The following is a 20135-nucleotide window of genomic DNA, read 5'->3' on the forward strand; positions in this document are numbered from 1 at the left end:
GATCTATCCCGCCGCAATTCTTCACCGATGCCTTTGAATGCAGCCTACGCGCTCGGGAGCAACGGAGGGGCAAAGTCTTCCACGCGTGCTAGGAGAGGAAGACCACCGACACGGAGTCCAATGCCAATGGCCAGTCGTATCGCGGCCAATTACGTTGCGTACAATAATTATGTTTCCAGCAACACACAGGCTGCACAAGGGCTCGGTCGCAACAACCAGTCCAGTCGTTCACAGAAGCAACAGGCCCGTCAGCAGCAAAAGCTACAGAGTCAATCGCTCCAACAGCACCAACTACTACTGTTGCAGCAGCAACAACAACAACAACAACAACAGCAGCAGCAGCAGCAACAACAGCAGCAACAACAGCAGCAACAACAGCAGCAACAACAGCAGCAACAGCAGCAGCAACAACGGCGATACCAATCATTGCAAATATCAGCTATTCAACAGCAGCAACCACAGCAGCAGTCACCAGATCAAGAGTATCCTTATCAAGGCTCCAATTGTGCTCCCGCTATGACCGGGCTTACGCACCAAGAGCTAGTCGAATTCTTCAAAGCCGGGCAAGCATTGCAGCGCATGTCTCAGGATGATGGCGTTCGCCCTTGGAAACAAGATAGTGGGCGAATGATCCTTCCAAAGAAGATTGTCCTTGGGGAGCAAGTATTCCAGTGCGTGGGTGGCGAATATAAATGTATTCCTGAGCCAAACAACTCTTCTTCGACAAAACCGCCAGGAGAGGATGATGGGTGGTCTCGCTGAAAAGAAGTGAACATCCTTTCTTTTCTCTTGTCTTTTTTTTTTCTTTTTTCTTTTTCTTTGGCCCTTTAACTCTCACTCTCTACATGTACATATACTTTCTAATTCAACATAAGCTTGCTTATTGGAAACATGCTCTAAAGTCTCTTGTCAACTGTTATCATAATACAGCAGTTATTCTGGCCATCATGAATTTATGACCTTTTTTGAATGTCTAGTCAGGTCGTTCATTTTGATTCTATCATTCCATGTTGTTCAAGACTTTGTCTAGTCTTGAGTTCTTCATTGGATCAAACCAGATTGAATGTTGCTTTGAGTTGCACTATTTGAAGTGTTGAATAAATTTCATAAAAGATTAAGAGCATAGAGTACCTTATTAAGACGTTATTCCAGAAGGAGTACAATATAGATCAAGAAATGAATGATAAAAAACAGAGGACTCACGGGCCATCTCCACATTGATGATGGTACATCATTTTCCCTTGTTTTTCTCTTTCCCCGTTCCCACTCTTGTTTGTTGGGCTCAACTCAACCAGTTCCCTTTTTTGGGTTCCCGCCTGCAAGCCCTTATCTCAGGACTGTTTACAGAAGGAAAAGTGTTTTTATTTCACTTCATTTTTTTTTCGTTTCTAATTACTTTTTCTCTCTTCTATTCGATTGATTCGCCATTCCCTTGAAATTCCATCGTCAAGTAATCATGTTGCGCACCCTTCACCTCTCCAAGCCTCTCGCCGCTACCCTCAGCAAGGTATATATTTTATATATTCATAAAATAAACTTGACACCGAGCATTTTATCTTTTCCCATAAAGAACGGTATCTATATACGATAGTCGATACTGGAGACACTTCTATGCTTCGAGACATCCTATTAACTGTATCTATTTATGGAAGGAGATCAATGGTTAAAGGCCCATGTCCAGCTGAAGAATGTCTCTAACAAAATGATAGCTCTTTCTCTTATTTGGTGTCAAGCTTTTTTTTTTTTTTTTTTTTTTTTCTCATTGTAATGGCAATAACAAAAAAACAGCAGACGTAGTAATTATTAAATGTCGTGTATCTGTTTTCTCCTTCATAGATGGGCCCACGTGCCATGAGCACCTCCACCATCGTTCCCCAGGTTCAGGATGTAAGTCAAGCAGAAGAGAATTTCAACTTCTTGACGTCAATTATGTAATTGGTTTTTAATTGCGTTCGACTATGATTTTTATAATCATTATTATGATTATTATGATCATAATTCTAATTTACGGATCAAGGATTGGAATCAAAGACGACATTAAATGAGCCTGTTGATCTAAACAATCGCTTCGATCGGACACACTGGAATAAATAGGTTCCTTGCTCCAAACTTGGAGGTCGCTACACTGTCACTTTGATCCCTGGAGATGGTGTTGGTCAGGAGACTGCTTCAGCTGTCAAGACCATTTTCAAGGCTGCCAAGGTTCCTGTCGATTGGGAACAGTTTGATGTCTCTGGATATACTTCTGCTGATGACACCCTTTTCAAACAGTCGGTCGAGTCTCTGAGACGTAACAAGGTTGGACTCAAGGGAATTCTTTACACCCCTGTATCCTCTCTCGGTCACTCTTCTTTCAATGTCACTATTCGTAAGGACTTGGACATGTATGCTTCTTTGGTACTTTGTAAGAACATTCCTGGCTACCCCACTCGTCACGAGGGTGTCGACTTTGCTATCATCCGTGAGAACACCGAGGGTGAATACTCTGGTCTTGAACATCAGTCCTACCCTGGCGTTGTGGAATCGCTCAAGGTCATTACTCGCACCAAGTCTGAGCGCATTGCTCGCTTTGCTTTTGACTTTGCTCTTCGTAACAACCGTAAAAAGGTTACTTGCATTCACAAGGCCAATATCATGAAGTTGGCTGACGGTCTCTTCCTTAAGACCTGTCGCGAGGTATCCAAGGAATATGCCAGTTCTGGAATCAAGTTCGAGGATATGATTGTGGACAATGCTTCCATGCAGCTCGTCTCCAAGCCTCAGCAGTTTGATGTTATGGTCATGCCCAACTTGTACGGAAACATTGTTTCCAACGTTGGTGCTGGTCTTGTTGGTGGTCCCGGTATTGTCCCCGGATGCAATATTGGTCGCGAGTATGCAATGTTTGAGCCTGTAAGTCTCCTTATAACGTTGTCATATATACATTTTTTTTTTGGATTTTGTTTCTTTTGCTAATGTATTGACTAATTACTCCAATGTTTGCTGCACAATTACACATACGCATTAATAGGGCTGTCGTCATGTCGGAAAGGATATTCAGGGACGTAATACGGCTAACCCCTCTGCTATGATCCTCTCGTCAGTCATGATGCTTCGTCATCTCGGACTTGATGATCACGCTAACAAGATCGCCAATGCTGTTTCCAAGACCATCTTGAACGGTGCTGCCAAGACTCCTGATATGGGTGGTACCAGCACCACTACCGATTTCACCTTTGCTGTTATTTCGAATCTGTAATCCACTCTCTGTAGATCACAAAAAAAAAATTTTTTTTCACAACTGTCTGCGGGATCTTTCGCAAGCCTCTCTCCTCATACATCTTTTTTTTCATGAATTTTGATTTCATTGTTTCCAATACCACGTCTGCATGTCAATAAAAAAAATAAAATAATCGATGTTGTGTATGGTATTACTTAGTTTTAACTTAAAGTACAAATATAAATTGCGAATATAACCAAACTTATGCATTCTGCATTGTGGCACGGCCGCGCTGGACACGGTCAGCCAATGACATGCCGTCATATGCTGACTTTTGTGCAGATTTGAGGAATGAGGCCTGGCCATTCTTAGCGGCGGCCTGTCTCCTGGCCTCGTCCTCAGCGTCCTGCTTCGCTTCCATCTCTGCAATCTCTGCAAGCCTCGTCTTCCTGGCCTGAGCGTCTGCAGAGGCATCCTCAGCCATAGCCCTGAGTCTTCTCTCCCTCTCTTCGGCCTTACTTTTTGCCTCTTCTTCCTGTCTTCTACTATTCTTATTATTATTAATATAGTAGTCTCCCAAGCCCTCAGGAGATCTGGAATGCCGAGAGCGCTTCCTAGATGAGTGTCTATGTCGGTCGCAGTCGCTATCATCTGAATCGCTTGGGCGGCTATGTTTGCGTGAGGATCGGTGTTTATTATGACGCTCTGATTTATCCTTCCGCCTCTCATCTTTCTCAGCCTTGTCATCTTTGTTCTTCTTTGACTTTTTCTTCTTATGCTCCTTGTTCTCTTTACCCTCCTTGAGTTGCCGCATCCTGATAGGGTTCTTCATCAACAGCTCCATACTAGCCTGCTCCTGCTTCTTGATTGCAAGTAATGGATCTTCACGGATTTTGGCCTGAATATCCCTGACAGAATTAGCTTTGGAGGTTTGGTTCATGAAGGAGGATGAATCCCTACTGAGTGCGCTTGAAGCGCTGCTATCCCTTTTGTTAAGGATATCATCCACACGACGTTTCCCCAATAAGTAATCTTCCAAAGCCTTTTCATCCTTTTGATTGCCGGTAGGTGCAGCCTGATACATCCAATCAAGACGATCACTTCGTTTTTTTCCACCAGCCTGCTCCTGGATTCTTTGCAATTCCTGAATTTGCCTCTCTTCTTCTAGCTCCTTTCGTAACTGCTGGAGCTTCTTTTCTTCCTCAGCGGCTTTGCGCTCTTCTTTCCAGACCTTCTCCTGATTTCGGAAGGTGGCTGGATGCCACGATTTTTTCAAGTTCTAAAGGAAACATTACGATGTAAAGTGATTAATAATAAGAATGAGATGGTACAGAGAAAATATCGAACTAATATGAATGTAAATAAATACTTACTAGGTCGCCTCCTCCCATGATGATTAAAAACAAGTGTGGTAAGATAAAAGAGTAAAGAATGTCAAGAATGATGGGTTAAGGAAGTAAAGTCAAGAATATGGTGAATAGAGAATATCAAGCAAGAGGCAAAGCAAGTTCTAGCCAGCTGACGTTATATCCTAGCCCTTTATTTCCTACATCCCCAGTGACCAATGAGCGTTGAAAATCTTCAGAAGGTAATTCCAACAGAAGAAAAAGAAACAAATTGATTTCTTTTTTTTTTTTTTTTTTTTTTTTTTTTCTCTCTCCATCCTAAACTTGTTCTTCCTCCTTTCTCTTTCAAGAAGGTCCTTTTGCATTCGATTGGAATTACCGCGCCCGTTCCTTCTTATTCTGTAGGTGATCCTTCATTCAACTTCATATGCATGTGGCGCAACAGTGCATTCAGTTCGGCATTTATTTCATAAACAAACTCCGCATTTAGCTAATCTCTTAATCTATTCTATTAATTTCAAAATTCCAAGCGTCTTTTTTTGTTTTTTTCCACTCATCCAATTCATTCAAGCATCATGGATAAAATCCCAGAACACCGTACTCAGAATTTCAAGGCCAAGAGCGCTTTTAAGCCCGAAGAATTGAGACGTAATCGCAATGAACTCAATGTTGAACTTCGCAAGCAGAAGCGCGAGGAGAACTTATCAAAGCGCCGCAACCTTGCCATCGCAGCCGAATCCGAAGAATCGGAGGAGGAGGGTGTTGCCGCTGCCAACATTCAGGTAAGAAAAAAAAATTGTTGACGACAAGTGGTTTATTCAGTTGGCGCCTTTTGTGTGGTGATGGTTTGGTGGCGGTGTTTTATTTTTTCTGTACATATTCGTACGAATCTGCTCATATTTGTATATGTTTGTACCTCATTAACGATGGAGCCTTTTATTTGGACATGTTAGTTTCACGAGCAATTGCCCGCTATGATTGCTGGAGTTATGTCCGACAATGTCGAGGAACAGCTTGGTGCCACTACCCGTTTTAGAAAGCTACTTTCCAAGGAACGCAATCCACCTATTGACGAAGTTATTCGCTGTGGAGTCGTCCCGAGGTTTGTCGAGTTCTTGCGTTCTCCTCACGCTGTTGTTCAGGTATATGATCAGCTTGATTCTCGAGATATTTTCTGGATAGCCTCTATAACAGTATATAATTATAACGCTTTTTCTTTTCTTTTTCTTTTTAAATATATATATATATCATTTATTATAATATCACATTAGTTTGAGGCTGCTTGGGCTTTGACCAACATTGCCTCCGGCTCATCAGTTCAAACACAATACGTCATTGAGGCCGGTGCTGTTCCTTTGTTCGTCGAATTGTTGAGCAGCCCTGTTGCTGATGTTAAGGAGCAGGTATGAAGAAACTGACAGGAAAAACTGATATTTGGTATCATGATTCATCTCTAATTGCTATTAATATCATTGTAATAATTTGTTTACGTAGGCTGTTTGGGCTCTTGGAAACATTGCTGGCGATAGCCCACGTTGCCGTGACCATGTTCTTGGATATAACGCACTGAGACCCCTGCTTGCTCTTCTTCATGAAAACAACAAGCTTTCTATGTTGAGAAATGCTACCTGGACATTGTCCAACTTTTGTCGCGGAAAGAACCCTCCTCCAGACTGGTCATTGGTAAGAATACAGAAAATATATCAGATCCATATGCAATGCTTTTACTTTTTTATTCCCTTCCTTTCCTTCTTGCACTAATATACTTTACCAACTGGTTTTTGTCGTAGATTTCTCCTGCTCTTGGCGTCCTTGCCAAGTTGATTCACTCGACCGACGACGAAGTTCTGATTGATGCATGCTGGGCAATGTCTTACCTTTCTGATGGCTCTAATGAGAAGATTCAGGCCGTGATTGAATCAGGCGTCTGTCGTCGTCTTGTTGAGCTGCTTATGCATCCCATGGCGTCTGTCCAAACACCTGCACTTCGCTCGGTTGGAAATATTGTTACAGGTGATGATGTCCAGACGCAGGTCATTATTAACGCTGGAGCCCTTCAAGCTCTCCTTGCCTTGCTCTCAAGCCCCAAGGAAAACATCCGCAAGGAGGCCTGCTGGACCATTTCTAACATCACTGCGGGAACCTGTATTCAGATTCAGAGCGTTATCGACGCTAACATTATCCCTCCGCTTATCGATATTCTTCAAAATGCAGACTTTAAGGCAAAGAAGGAAGCTTGCTGGGCTATTTCCAACGCCACTTCGGGGGCTCTCAGTAAGCCTTATCAAATTAAATACCTTGTCAGCCAAGGATGTATTAAGCCTCTTTGCGACATTCTGGTTTGCATGGATAACAAGATCATCCAGGTTGCATTGGATGGCTTGGAGAATATCTTGAAGGTCGGAGAGATGGAAAAGGAGGCCACCAATGGCGTCAACCAGTTTAGTTTGTACATCGAAGATTGCGGCGGTATGGAGAAGATCCATAATTTGCAGGCGCATGATAACACCGACATTTACAAGAAAGCATACGGTATCATTGACAAGTATTTTGCTGAGGAGGATGACGAGGATACCGGACTGGCTCCTCAGGTTGATGCTCAAACTGGAACATTTGCATTCAACCCCTCTGGTGCGCCCCAAGGCGGCTTCCATTTCGACCCCAACAGCATGCAATAAGCTCTTATTGTGTACTCATTTCTTGTTTCACTAGTTCACTTTTCGTTCTAATTCCTCAACTTTGTTTTTTATTCACCTACTTCTATATCATTTTCTACATTGTATTCCCCTCCATTTTGTTTTGATCTCCCAGTTTCTTGTTCAAATACTCTGTTCTGTTACCCTTTTTTACACTCTACGCCCTTATCCAACTCAATAAATGGACGAAATAAAATTGAAATCTGTGATTGCGACTGGATGCAGATTCTTGATGGCTTTTGTACAATGAGATGGTAATAAGCTACTGAGCCATCGCCTGATATCGCTGAGTAATGAACCCGGTCTACTATGGCGCTAACTTGACAAAAGAAGGGAGTTTCGAATTTGGGTAAAGGAAGGCACGTGACGCGATCCCATTTGGAATATAATCGTACGCCTAAATGTCTGGACACTCACACTCATACCCATTCATCACCATGGTAAGTAGAAGAAGGACTACCGGGATTGGTTTTTGTCGTTCTGGATTGGCACCCTCGATTCACTGACTAAAGCCAAGCCGGGCTGAACTTTACCTACTTTGACGATGTTTTTAATAGTCAGAAGTTGAGGAGACCATTCGCCGTTTGTCATCAAAAAAGAATGTCGAAGGCGTAGTTGTTGTAAATCAGCTTGGTTTAATGATTCGCTCCACATTGGATGCCACGCTCGCCAAGCAGTATGCCTCATTAATGACCGAGCTTGTTCGAATGGCTAAAGACTCAGTGACCCAGTTGGATGCACAGGTAAGTCAGAGATAGCGATTGGATATTATATAATGTTTCAACTATTATCCACAACGAGAACACCGTTCAAGTATTGACTGAAGTTGTCTCCTCTTGGCTTTGATGGAATAAATAAAGAACGAACTGACTTTTCTTAGGATAAGAACCAAGAAGCATGAAATCATGATTTGCCCTGGTAAGGAACACGCTTCAAAAAAAAAAAAAGGGAAAAAGATTAAAATACTGTTCTGGTGAGCACCAGCATTGCCCAATGCTCCCAAAAAGATGATTCTTACAATCTGTCATTTTGTTTTTTTTTTTTATATCTTTAAACGTGATAGAACGCGATTATTTGATGATTGTGATTCAGATACCCGAAAGTTCATAGTGCCCAGAAAACGTTTTTTTAAAGTTTACAATGAACAATGTTGTCAATGAACAACTCTCCTTCCTCCGAAAGGAGAATTGTAAACCTGCTCGTGACTTGACGATAAAATTGATCACCGGAAGTCGCAACTCTTGCACTAAAAGCAGCTTTGAACAAGGGCGTTTTTTTTCAAAGATGTTTGTTGAGCCACTTCGACGTCTACACGTTTGGCGATACATCATCTCTTCTCTTGGACACTTTACTCTTCCATTGTCTTCTCTTGTCTCTCATTACTCTTCACAACAACATTGTATCATATATATAAACAAAACAGAGAAAATAGGTCCACAAGGCCCCTTCATATTTTTTGTATATTATACTTGTAAGTCTGTGAAATGCCATCACAGCAATCCAACGCGCTGTTCTCATTGAATCCACAAATCTGCTCGTTTATATAAGAATCTTTTGTATAGCTTTGTGATCGTTACAACGGCTATTATTCTTCCATCAGAATTATTACATTTCCGTTCTGGCGCCCTTGCTGTTGCAGTGGCATTAGGGAGCTGGACAGCACAAGACATGGAGCATTCATCACATTGGCCAGTTTGCTTACAACGCCACCAATTCCTTCGTACAACATTTTATTTTATTTTATTTTATTTTATTTTTTAAAAGACAGCCTTCTTAAACCTTATAGCGATAAAGATGTGCTTGTCCCCCTATCACTCAATTAGCCAAACTCAAGGTTTCCTCATTGACCTCACCATTCTCGTATGACTCTTGTTTGTTTCTCTTTCTCGTTCTTCTCTCTCTCTGTTTTCAATTGTATAGGCGCTTTAGACGTCATTTTATTTCCAAATGGAGCGCATGGGTTCCACTGGGACACTGAAGCGACCAAACAGTGTCCATGCCACGGCGAGCACGGCTTCACTATTGCCTGTTGGCAACATGAGCTCCACATCCTTAAATCTCCCTGACGACAGTTTTTCAAATAATCCAGAGGATTATGACATCCGTTCACCCATTGGTAATATAAACTAATCGCAATGCCACGTCATATTAAACAAGTAAACTTTTTTTTTGTTTAAAAAAAATTCTTGACGCATTTTTTTATGGTACATTTTATTTAGGCTATGGATCGTCAGCAATTGTGTATATTGCCTATTATAAGCCCTTGAATAAAAGGGTTGCGATCAAAGTCATTGACCTTGATATGTTTGAACGGAACCAGATTGACGAGCTTCGGAGGGAGACTCAGGTTATGGCATTATGTAAACACGCCAATGTGTTGCGTGTTAACGGAGCTTTTGTGACGGATAGCAAGTTGTATATTATTACTCCATACCTCTCTGCAGGCAAGTCTAAGGACTCAAAATGCATCGGCTTATTCAAGGATGAGCAATCGTTGAAAAAAGATAACTAGTAGACTAACACAGGAAAGTACATTCATCATCATGCTGATCCATCCAGGATCATGCCTAGATATTATGAAGATAGCTTATCCTGATGGATTCGAGGAAGTCTGTATTGCTACAATTTTAAAGCAAGCACTACAAGGACTGGATTACCTTCATAAAAATGGTCATATCCACAGGTAAGAAGAAAACGGTCGGACAATAGAAATGTAATAATGCATCATGATTGCATGGACTGGATAACTGAATGTGTTTGATTCCCCCAAATCCAAACCCCGATCAGATCGGTCGCCTTTGGGATGTGAAACATAACATTCCAGTGCTGGATGTGAACAATTGTCGTTTAATATCAAAAAAAAAAAAAAAAAAAAAAAAATGCTAATAAACATGTCCTTTTTTTTTTTTTTTTTTTTTTTTTTTTTTTTGACTGGCCAATAATAGAGACGTTAAGGCCGGCAATTTACTAATGGATGATGATGGATCAGTTTTATTGGCGGACTTTGGTGTTTCATCGTCACTGATGGAGACAGGGGACAGACGAGGCATGCGAAAAACATTTGTCGGCACTCCTTGCTGGATGGCACCCGAAGTAATGGAACAGGCGGGTTACGACTATAAGGCGGATATTTGGAGCTTTGGTATCACAGCCATTGAATTGGCTACAGGACATGCTCCGTTTGCAAAGTATCCACCCATCAAGGTACTCAGCCATGATTGATTGCTTTTTTCCTCTTCCTATTGTCTTAAAGCCTACATTTGCACCATCACCTAATACAAGCTTTTTTTCTTCTCTTCTCTGTCTATCCCACCATCTCCAAAGGTCCTAATGCTTACTCTCTCAAATGATCCCCCTACGCTTGATCGCGAGTCTACTAAGCATCGATACTCAAAAGTATTTAAAGAGATGATTGACAGTTGCCTGCAGAAGGACCCAACAAGGCGGTAACGTTTATCACACACATGCTATTGTAATTCTATCCTTAGCTGTATGGTTAGGTATTAAACGGTATGTATTTTCTCTTTTACTAGACCTTCAGCCGAGAAACTTTTGAGCCATTCATTTTTCAAACAGGCTAAAAAGAAGTCATATCTCGTTACGGCTTTACTGCACAATCTTCCGCCTCTCGAGCAAAGATCCCCTAGAAGTATGGAGAAAATATCCCAGCGTGTCGTCTCACAATCTTGATTATAGTTCGAGTTGCTAACTATTAGACCTATTCTGGTTGGTATAGAGCCGGAGAAAAAGCCCGTCGTACCAGAGAAAGGCATTTCATGGAACTTTGATGATAACGATACTGATACCAATCCTATCCAAGATTCCACTGAGGATGACTTTGCACGCCGTCCAAAGACTGTCACGTTTGAAACTTTGGCTAGCCGCCCAATATCAGTGGTGACAACAGGATCAACGCCTTCCATTGAAACACCTGCAGTAGCTGCGATAGAAAATAAGACTGCTGATCCCTTGCTGGAGGAGGCGCCTTCATCTCAAACCAGCGCTCCGCCATCAAGCAATGCTAGCGATAAACCAGTTAAAAAATCTAGATTTGTTGTAGAAGATACGTCAATAGCATCATCTCCTGCAATTCCTCATGCGACAGACGTTCCACCATCACCTCGGATCTCCGGCCCTCCAACCCCAATTGCACCTGTGCCTCAAATAGGACACAGTCTGCAGGGCCTTGGTGTTTCCCATGGCGTTATTGAACAAGGGACTCCGTTGGAAGTGAAGAAGGGACGATTTAGCGTCAAAGATACATCTTCTGGCACAGTGTCGCCACTGCCGTCAAGCATCAAGACTACGCCAAATGAGAGCCTCTCGCTTCCTTCTCGTAGCCAGACCTCCTCGCCTGTAGAAGGTGCTCATGATGGTGTCCGTATTGGGGCCCCATTAGAGCCAACAACACCTTTAGGTATGACTTTGAGATATGAAATGTGGAGAGTTATGAAAGGTCCAAGTAACTATTATCATTCAATATTCTAACTCTTCCTCAACTATAGAACGCAAGTCTCGTTTTGAGGTCAATCATACTCACAGTGCCCCTGCATTAAGCACGCTGACATCAACCAACGGAACATACACAAATTCGCCGGCACCATCAGTAATTCATGGCACACCTCTGTCAAGGGAGCCCTCACAATCAAAAGTTGCAAGCGACACTGGATTGACAAGAGACAACTCTGCGGCACGTATCTCTCGATTCAGTGTCGAGCCAACATCTACTCATTCAGAAAATTCAGTGGGACATATAGCTGCTGCAGGTGTATTAACAGGAACAGGGACGCCAACCCCCTTAAACGGACAAGCAGGCGCTCAAAGTAAACGGAGTCGTTTCCATGTAACAAATGTTGAAGGCAGCCGCCCTGCAGGAGAACAAGGCTAGTATATTTTGCTGATCTTGATCTTTGTGATTTTGATTGAATTGATAATTCTTAGTAAAGAAACTAATTTTTTTGTTACTCTAATCCTCATATTAGTTGATGTAGCAGGATCAGTGCATTCTACACCCACGACCTCACCAACAGGATCGTTGCTGCGCGGCCAACCCGCATTGCTAGATGCTCCAGGCGCTCAGGCGATGTACGGACATCTTGATTCACTATATCGGCAGAATGAACAACAACGTATAATCCTTACAGAGATGTTTGCAGGATTCGGTTTGAAGCCTGGATCATTATCCAGTAGCAAAGCTCCACATCATGAGCCGAGCACCAGTGGATCGGTACACAGACAGGATTTTGGCTCTGCCCCAATACCAGTGGATCGACAGCTTCATTTAGCGATGAGAGAGAATGAGAGTCTACGAAGAGAAAATGAAGCTTTGAAGCGCGAGCTAGATCGTTTGCGCCGTGGAGGCTAATTTGAATGTAAATATAATTTTCGTTGGGACCAAATCATTACATTACTCGTTGCATATTGCATAGACTAGCTTGTGTTTTTTATGTATTTTCTTTGCAAGCATGTCAATAATCACCATTGGCGAGGTCGCGTGCTTAAGATGTACGATTTTAATTTATGGTGGCAAAGTGGATTTATTTGATTATATCGTCATGAAACGCTATAAAAAGATCAAAGATACGTCAAGGCTGATAACTTTGCTGTTGAGGCGTGATCAGTCATTTTTTTTGTTCACTCAAAAAAAATCAATTTATGATGCAATAGAAAAAAAAATGCACGTGCGAAAAACTCCAGTTTGGTTGCTCTTCTGACATGGTAGAAGAAGCATTCAACTAATGCATCAATTGCATTTCATCTATACCATATTTGTCTTTCATTTCATTTCATTTTATTTCATTTCATTTCATTGTTACTTCCTTACTTCTCTCTTTTACGCATCCTTATTTCAACAATACAATTGAATATCCACCCCTATCAATATCTAGTTTATTACACATCAGTGCCGTCAATAGAGCAGTTTTATATATTCACCTAATCCAGATAATGAGTTCACCAGACTCCAAGACCTCCCCAACTTCGCCAACGGATGGCTCACTCAAGGAGAGCACCTCGTTGCATTCAGTTTCAAACATTTCTACAGGCAAAACTGTACCAGCTATTGTCGATCTCATTTTAGCATCAGGCAGCAAGGGCGAAGCATTAGTCTCAGTAGCTGTACGTCATAGCATAATTAATTTTTTACAAATCTAGAATCGCCCCTGTTTACTCATCAGGTTATTTCTTGAATATGCCTATCATTTAGGATGGTAGCAGCGGACAAGTAGAGACCTCCGTTGGCGACAAAGTTGGTGGTGGTGCCTCAAAATCGCTGCAAAGTATTATCCGCAAATCTAGCAATGTATCACTAGGAAGCACAACTGCCCGATCAGAGACGGAGACAGCCAAAGGTGTTGCTGACCAAATAATGCACTGTGAGGAGCCATCGCTCATACCCCAAAAGTCAACAACAGTAGAATCCACTACTTCAACACCATCTTTCATAGCCGCACCACTATTCATCGGAACTGTTCTTGAAGGACATGTATTCACAGCTGTATCGCCAACAATCACTCCAGAAAATACCTCGAAGACAGAATCGACATCCTACCAAACATCCTCATCCCCACAAGACACCCCTTTAGAGCAACCTACAAACACCAACAAAGAAAACACGAACGAGAGCCGATCATCTTTGGGTGTCTTAACCACTTGGTGGTATGGAAACACCACGAGTCCTGATGATCCTACCAATTCGAATAACTCTCCTAGCCACGAGGAAACTCACAAGGAGCTTTCTGCAACCACATCCACATCCACCGCAAGCAATACAATTCTCCCATCCTCTTTATTAGCAACTGCCTCTCCTGGTATCACCACATTATCCGGAGCTGAAGCACCTGATAGCATGGACTGGGAGCCATCTGGGCCGGAAGCAAGGCTTATTCAGGAAGCTGAGGCGCGCAAGCAAAATACGAAAAATCCATCCTCTTCATCGCTACCTTCTTCCTTTTCACCTTCGGCTACATTTCCTGCTTCCATGGTAAAACATAATAAAGCTTTGGCGTCTTCAAGAGGACGGCGTGGATCGGCTTCATCGACTCAGGGTTTACTGGCGTCCATTCTGTGGAGCAAACTAGCGGCTAATCATGATAATAAGGCTGCAACGGAACCATCAACCCCAATTAGAGATACAGATCCAAATCAAACTAGCCCCGCAACTACGCCACAGGAGCAACTACCGATGGAAACAGAAACTAGTCCAAGCTCTAGCCACGGGCTCGCCATAGCTCCCACTCATGCCGAAGACCTCGGAGGCACCAGTTCTCAGACAAATAGCAGTAAGAAACGTTGGTCTTTGTTTGGATATGGTGCAAAAGAAGGTGGCCACGAGACTGTGCAACCCAACAAACTTCGCAAAAGCGGTGACGTTTTGATCGAGTCGGAATCGAGGCCTGCTAGCGTGAAGGAAGCACAAAAAGGGGTTCAAGATCGCGATTCGTTGGATGATGAGAAATCATCGGTTGCGGGGTCGAGCACTGTAATAGTCGGATCAGCATCTGAAGAGGCATTAGCACACACGCCGACCTCAGTCAAAACTGAGCTTGCCCACCCATCAGAGGAAAGTAAATCGGTCGCCCCGGCACTGGTTGGAACCTCAGACGTCAACATCGTTTTTCCACCTGGAGCTGCTGTATCTGAGAGCAAAAATAAGTCTACAGGGCCTAATTCTAACGGTACTGTTTCAAGTACCTATAGTTGGCTGTCTATCATCCCAGGTTATGGAAATAAGACAGAGGAAGCTACAACTTCTTCCGAATCACCGGACTCTAACTATCAAGAGACAGACGCTGAAGAGGATGAAAACAAAACTATGAGTATGGACGAAAAATCCACTAGACGAACATTAGCCGAGCTCGTAGAAGCTAAACGTACTAAAAAGGCATTGGCCACAAAGGAAGACTCTATTGATAGCTATAAAGGCCCAACACTTTCTCAGTTTAAAGATCGCGATAGCTCTGATGGAGGCATCATTAAGGAAGCTGGAAAAGCAGCAGCCTCGCTCTCCAAGGTTATTTTCCGAAAGAAGAATGTGGTATTACCGGACTATTACGAACAATATCCAGATGTTCGCCAAAGCTTGCTCACGATGCCGATCGGCCACACAGACGTTTCGATCGAGGAGCCAAAACATGAGCGGTCATCATCCATAATGAAGAGTGCCGTCAATGCTATAAGTTCATTGCTGTTCTCTAAGTCAGCAGCAGCGACGCCTTCCGATCCCGCTGCATCTAAAAATGACGCACTTCATCAAGGTGCAAACGGCATCAAGAAAGTCGCTATTATAGGAGTACATGGCTGGTTCCCTGTGAAGCTCATTCGTACAGTCATTGGTGAGCCTACGGGAACCAGCAAGAAGTTTTGTGATGAAATGGACTTGGCACTCAAGGACTACCTCAAGATGCATGATGTCGATTTGGCGCCCGAGGATATCACGCTCATCCCATTAGAAGGCGAGGGCAAGGTCATGAGCAGAGTTGAGATACTTTATGAAAATTTGGTTAGGAATGGAGCATGGTTAAAGGCTTTACGGGAAGCTGACGTAGTATTAATCGCAACACACTCTCAAGGGACTCCCACAAGCGCACTTCTCACGGCCCGACTCATTGATAAAGGCATGCTGCGTGTTCGAGAGGATGATCCCAAGATGCAACGTGTAGGGATTCTTGCCATGGCTGGGATCTCACATGGCCCTTTCGCTTTCTTGAAAGGCAACTTGATTGTCCGATGGTTTGAGGCAGAAGCAGCGCAAGAGCTGTTTGAATTTATGGATTCTGACTCGGAGATCGCCAAGAAATACCGTGAAGCTCTGGAGGTGATTTTGACATCTGGTGTCCGGCTTACATTGGTGGCTTCCATGGAAGATCAAGTTGTGCCACTCTACTCTGCAGTCATGACCGCAGTTCATCATCCATCGATTGTGCGTGCGGTATACATTGATGGAGCCAGTTATCAGGATGACTTCCTGACAAATTTAATTTCATTTTCATTGAGGCTTCGGAACTCGGGGATGAATGATCATGGAGTATTAGTGCATTTGAGCGAGGCAGTGGCCGGAAGTATCTATGGCGAAGGACACTCCACAATTTATGAAGAGCGCGAGGTTTACATGTATGTTTACTCATTTATCTTTTTTTTTTAAAGAAAAAAAAAAAAAAAAAAATTAACAACACTGTTTCATTTTTATCTGTCTAATAGGCTTGCTATTCGTGCATTGCTGGAGCCTCCTGAGAGTTTAACGTCAGAAATGATAAGGAGTGAACCAATTTTTTCACCCTTTCGAGCCAAACAGGGTCTAAATCCTTTTTATCTGCCATGGGGAATGCGAGGAGTTATAGATGAGATCAGGGCAATGGATAATGAAGTTCTTAACAAGGAAGTAGAGCGGCTCAAAAAGCTTTATGACGAGTGGAATCCAGTGTCCAAGACAATGAAGGAAATCAAATTCAGGCTTGAGCCTGTGCGCTCCAAGCTCTGAAGTATTATAAATCATTAAGACTGAAATAGTCCAGCTCATTATACCCATTTTCAATAAAATTGACTACTTTTCAGTCCTTTTATATATATAAAAGATGCATAATCTCACAAGTGGGGTCCGACATGAAAACTTGGAAGTAGCTGATACACACTTTCGAAATTGCTACATTCATGTTGGTGGCAATGCAATGGATGAAAAGCTTGCCAAAGTCTTTATGTGGTCTCTCTTAATATGTAAACTGAGCCGATATGGTTGGAATCTCAAGTTCCTTGGACACTCTTTCTTACCGATTTCCTCATTTCCAAGGCTTAAAGAAGTACTCTTACTTCTCCCGCGTTGTGTTATTTGATCGTCAATACATGGTTTATCATCGTAGGAAGCTGTGCTCTCGCTAATTAGATTAAGACGATATTCAGTATTGCAAATGGGTTTACGACAATGCTGATATGCGGGAACTTCATTGCAAGTGAGAGCAAGAGCAGACATCGAGAGATCAATAAGTGATGTCGATATGGCTGCCTTGCTGCCATAAGCTAGCTTTTTATTTAAATCGAGCCCTTACACAACTTCAATGACCAAATCCCGGATGAGAAAAAAAAAAAAATCAAAGCTGGTATGTCAGCATTGAGCGTCTGTAGAAGTACTAAAGTTTCCTAAACTAATATCCAAATCCAAAATCAAGAAAGCTTCGAGCGCCTCTGACATTGCAAGAAATTCTTCAATTTCAAACGGATTATACATCAAACTTATCTGGTCAAAGCTGTATTAATCTTGAGTGCCTCCGGCAATGCAATGGTTCCTTCATTCCCAATTAAGTTAGTCCGCAAGACCAGTCTTCAAAGCGATGTTAACCTTGAGCGCCTCTGATAGCGTCATAGGTCTTGAGCTATTCCCTATGTTCAATTCATTAAGAGTCGTATTTAGCTTGAGTATCTCTGATAATTCAAAAACTCCCCCGTCCCCAATTGGATTGCCCCACAAGCTCACTCTGATCAAACTTGTGTTAATCCTCAGTACCTCTGATAATTCCAGAGCTCCTTCCTTCCCAAATGAGTTGCTAGCCAAGTCCAAAGCGACCAGAGTCGTATTGGCTTTGAGTACCTCTGACTGTGCAAGGATCCCTTCATCTCCGATTGAGTTGTACCCAAGTTCAAGGCAGTCAAAGCCCTGTTAGTCTTGAGTGCTTCCAACAGCACTAAAGCTCCTTCCTTCCCAGATGGGCTGATCCATACTTTCATATTGGCCAAAGTTCTGTTGATCTTGAGTGTCTCTGACAGCGCTACAATCCTTTCTGCTGTCAATTACAAAGGACTAGTTAAGTAATAGGCTTATAATTGACAAAAACCTCCAAAGAAAGATCTTTAAAACTCGCCTGGACTAGCACTCCTGAATAGCGTGGATCCTCAAGATTTGAAAGGAAATATTTGTGAGCAGTTTGGAAGCGCTATAAAAGAACTTGGTTCCAATACGGAAACATGTGGCGAACATACTGTAGTTAATCGTGAGAGAGACGCCAAGGAACAGAAGGGTGATGAACCAAAGGGCACAAGAGTGTGAAGTAAGTACTCATACTAATATGTATTCTGGGTATAACAAGCAAGGCGCAGAACTTGGGTTGATCTTTCTTAGAAAGCACTAAATCAATGGACTGGACTTTGGTGCTAGTTATAACTCTCTTTGCATATGGTCCTTCTAGTTCTCCACTTGCTTTTTTTTTTTTTTTGTTACAAGAAAAGCTCTATTATTCAAGCATAACAAGTTAATTCGGTCCGTCATGATCAAGAAGACTGAACGCTCTACAACATAGAATCGACCTTATCGCTCTTTTTGGCTAGTCCTTTTTATTTACAAGAGTTTTGTTAAGTAAACCTTTTATATTTGAAAAGGTCTACTAAAAAGAGCGACATGGTCGACCCTCTGCTCTGCAAACATCTTGTTTGTCGATGCTTTAATTAATCTAGTCTAGTTTAGTCTAATGTGGCCCAAAGTGAGGACAATATGTTAACGATTGTCTTTATAGTGGTCCACTTAACTTTCAGTGGACATTCTAACAACAGTCCTGCATCGTTCTTAGGGGCTCATTTGCAATAGAAGCTTTTAAGGCTATCATAAACTGTAATCAAAGTTGTATTATAGTAAAAGCGGAAAAAGTGATCAGTTGACATGTGGCAAATTCAAATTTATAATCCTTTTCAAATGTCCTCTTCAATGATCATTTCAGTCCTCCTGGGGAGCAGTTGTAAGCAGAGGAATGAGCAAGTAGAGTGTGAACAAACGTTTATCTGAGCACTAAGGATTGTCACGTCACAATGACCCAGAAAATGGCACGTGGCTGATTTGAAAAAAATATTTTCTCACGCAAAGCCTAACCTTGAAATAAAGGAACAAATTTATCAGTTGCTCCTTTCTTTCCTTTGCTCCACTTCATTTTCGCCACCTTTTTCATATTTCACCACTTACCTCTTTTATTCATTCCAAGCCTTCATTTATTGCCTTTCTTTTCCTTTCCTTCTTTTTTTTTTGCCTTACACATTTTTCATTATTGTTTCCATACCGTGACCACGGGTGAAAGAGTAAGAATATACTTTTGCCTATTTAGCCATCATTCTCCCTGCATTTCAACCACACTCAGTCTCACTCATCTTAATTTTCAATGGCCACCACAAGGAGCTCAACACAAAAAAACATGGCTGCAAATGATTCCACAGAGAGCCAAGCACAAAAAAACATGGCTGCAAATAAGCCTGAGGATGCCTCCACACTCAATAAACGAAAAAGAGAAAACCAACACCCACAACGAAAAAAGCGCGCCATCCCACTGCTGCTGCAGCTGAACTGCGTTGTTGAGGGAGAAGCAACGTCGTTCCCAGTAGAGATTTTCTGCGATAAATCGGTCGGGATGCTCAAGCAAGCCATCAAAGCAGAGAAAGCCAATGCATTTAAGGATATTGACGCTGACCAGCTCACCCTCTACAAGGTCTCCATCCCTGACAAAGGTGAGGTCATCTTTGAGTCAGGAATCGAGTCAAAAGAGGCTCTCACAATCGCGTCAATGGAGCTTTGGGAGATACTTAATTCTGAACTTCCAAGGAAAACTATCCATGTTTTTGTCAAGCCACCACAGCGAGGTATATCTTTGGCTCTTGATGGACTGATTGTTGATATTTCCAGCTGATGAAGCTTGGTTTATATCTTAAACGGCCATGTGCATGATATCACCATTTGGTTTGTGTCTTGATAACTCAACGTTCTTTCTCATTATTCGCTTTTGATACTTAGCTCAGAAAAGAAAACAAGATGGAGATTCTGGTGAGTTTGGCTGAGAACCTGGTTATTGATCAATTCAGAGTGATGTGCAGTGCAGAAATCAAAAATATTGACTTTGATCACTCTATCTCCTTTATCAGAGTCACCCT

The 20135-nt window shown here is 42.3% G+C and overlaps 7 protein-coding genes across 7 annotated transcripts; 5 read left to right on the plus strand and 2 right to left on the minus strand.

The window, feature by feature from the left end:
- Positions 1 to 1428: 1428 nt before the first annotated feature.
- Positions 1429 to 3422, plus strand: BCR41DRAFT_420990 (isocitrate dehydrogenase, NAD-dependent). The gene is made up of 4 exons (XM_022029970.1): positions 1429 to 1507; positions 1837 to 1887; positions 2095 to 2892; positions 3011 to 3422. The coding sequence occupies exons 1-4, from the start codon at positions 1457 to 1459 to the stop codon at positions 3236 to 3238; spliced, it is 1128 nt and encodes a 375-aa protein (XP_021882870.1). The 5' UTR covers positions 1429 to 1456; the 3' UTR covers positions 3239 to 3422.
- Positions 3423 to 3461: 39 nt separating this feature from the next.
- Positions 3462 to 4597, minus strand: BCR41DRAFT_385472 (Pre-mRNA splicing factor-domain-containing protein; the record flags this gene model as incomplete). The annotated part of the gene is made up of 2 exons (XM_022027672.1): positions 4573 to 4597; positions 3462 to 4478 (listed from the first exon to the last, which is right to left on the minus strand). The coding sequence occupies exons 1-2, from the start codon at positions 4588 to 4590 to the stop codon at positions 3462 to 3464; spliced, it is 1035 nt and encodes a 344-aa protein (XP_021882871.1). The 5' UTR covers positions 4591 to 4597.
- A 269-nt stretch (positions 4598 to 4866) lies between these two features.
- BCR41DRAFT_334809 (armadillo-type protein) lies at positions 4867 to 7457 on the plus strand. Its single transcript, XM_022021955.1, has 6 exons — positions 4867 to 4946; positions 5076 to 5327; positions 5499 to 5687; positions 5817 to 5948; positions 6040 to 6228; positions 6336 to 7457. The coding sequence occupies exons 2-6, from the start codon at positions 5121 to 5123 to the stop codon at positions 7221 to 7223; spliced, it is 1605 nt and encodes a 534-aa protein (XP_021882872.1). The 5' UTR covers positions 4867 to 4946; positions 5076 to 5120; the 3' UTR covers positions 7224 to 7457.
- A 208-nt stretch (positions 7458 to 7665) lies between these two features.
- Positions 7666 to 8545, plus strand: BCR41DRAFT_28921 (hypothetical protein). The gene is made up of 4 exons (XM_022020323.1): positions 7666 to 7681; positions 7799 to 7984; positions 8102 to 8159; positions 8305 to 8545. The coding sequence occupies exons 1-4, from the start codon at positions 7679 to 7681 to the stop codon at positions 8349 to 8351; spliced, it is 294 nt and encodes a 97-aa protein (XP_021882873.1). The 5' UTR covers positions 7666 to 7678; the 3' UTR covers positions 8352 to 8545.
- Positions 8546 to 8895: 350 nt separating this feature from the next.
- Positions 8896 to 12677, plus strand: BCR41DRAFT_350709 (kinase-like domain-containing protein). Its single transcript, XM_022023680.1, has 9 exons — positions 8896 to 9357; positions 9461 to 9685; positions 9801 to 9924; positions 10187 to 10445; positions 10566 to 10687; positions 10775 to 10890; positions 10978 to 11658; positions 11747 to 12124; positions 12224 to 12677. Exons 1-9 carry the CDS (start codon positions 9189 to 9191, stop codon positions 12604 to 12606), a joined length of 2457 nt encoding a protein of 818 aa, XP_021882874.1. The 5' UTR covers positions 8896 to 9188; the 3' UTR covers positions 12607 to 12677.
- A 2935-nt stretch (positions 12678 to 15612) lies between these two features.
- BCR41DRAFT_303453 (hypothetical protein) lies at positions 15613 to 16719 on the plus strand (the record flags this gene model as incomplete). Its single annotated transcript, XM_022020716.1, has 2 exons — positions 15613 to 16352; positions 16440 to 16719. 2 exons carry the CDS (start codon positions 15613 to 15615, stop codon positions 16717 to 16719), a joined length of 1020 nt encoding a protein of 339 aa, XP_021882875.1.
- An 816-nt stretch (positions 16720 to 17535) lies between these two features.
- On the minus strand, positions 17536 to 18207 carry BCR41DRAFT_394877 (hypothetical protein; the record flags this gene model as incomplete). Its single annotated transcript, XM_022028679.1, has 3 exons — positions 17536 to 17846; positions 17952 to 18013; positions 18104 to 18207. 3 exons carry the CDS (start codon positions 18205 to 18207, stop codon positions 17536 to 17538), a joined length of 477 nt encoding a protein of 158 aa, XP_021882876.1.
- Between the last annotated feature and the right edge of the window lie 1928 nt (positions 18208 to 20135).

The sequence above is a fragment of the Lobosporangium transversale genome (assembly GCF_002105155.1).
Source record: "Lobosporangium transversale strain NRRL 3116 chromosome Unknown BCR41scaffold_12, whole genome shotgun sequence".
NCBI classification, from domain to species: Eukaryota; Fungi; Mortierellomycota; class Mortierellomycetes; order Mortierellales; family Mortierellaceae; genus Lobosporangium; species Lobosporangium transversale.

Coding starts and splice junctions, on each gene's coding strand:
- BCR41DRAFT_350709 (XM_022023680.1), top strand. CDS start 9,189: ATGGAGCGCATGGGTTCCACTGGGACACTGAAGCGACCAAACAGTGTC. Junction 9,358..9,460: donor TGACATCCGTTCACCCATTG/GTAATATAAACT, acceptor CATTTTATTTAG/GCTATGGATCGTCAGCAATT. Junction 10,688..10,774: donor CAGAAGGACCCAACAAGGCG/GTAACGTTTATC, acceptor CTCTTTTACTAG/ACCTTCAGCCGAGAAACTTT.
- BCR41DRAFT_28921 (XM_022020323.1), top strand. Junction 7,985..8,101: donor TGACCCAGTTGGATGCACAG/GTAAGTCAGAGA, acceptor GAATAAATAAAG/AACGAACTGACTTTTCTTAG. Junction 8,160..8,304: donor TGAAATCATGATTTGCCCTG/GTAAGGAACACG, acceptor TAAACGTGATAG/AACGCGATTATTTGATGATT.
- BCR41DRAFT_420990 (XM_022029970.1), top strand. CDS start 1,457: ATGTTGCGCACCCTTCACCTCTCCAAGCCTCTCGCCGCTACCCTCAGC. Junction 1,508..1,836: donor TCGCCGCTACCCTCAGCAAG/GTATATATTTTA, acceptor TCTCCTTCATAG/ATGGGCCCACGTGCCATGAG. Junction 2,893..3,010: donor AGTATGCAATGTTTGAGCCT/GTAAGTCTCCTT, acceptor ACGCATTAATAG/GGCTGTCGTCATGTCGGAAA.
- BCR41DRAFT_334809 (XM_022021955.1), top strand. CDS start 5,121: ATGGATAAAATCCCAGAACACCGTACTCAGAATTTCAAGGCCAAGAGC. Junction 5,328..5,498: donor TTGCCGCTGCCAACATTCAG/GTAAGAAAAAAA, acceptor TGGACATGTTAG/TTTCACGAGCAATTGCCCGC. Junction 5,949..6,039: donor TTGCTGATGTTAAGGAGCAG/GTATGAAGAAAC, acceptor TTGTTTACGTAG/GCTGTTTGGGCTCTTGGAAA.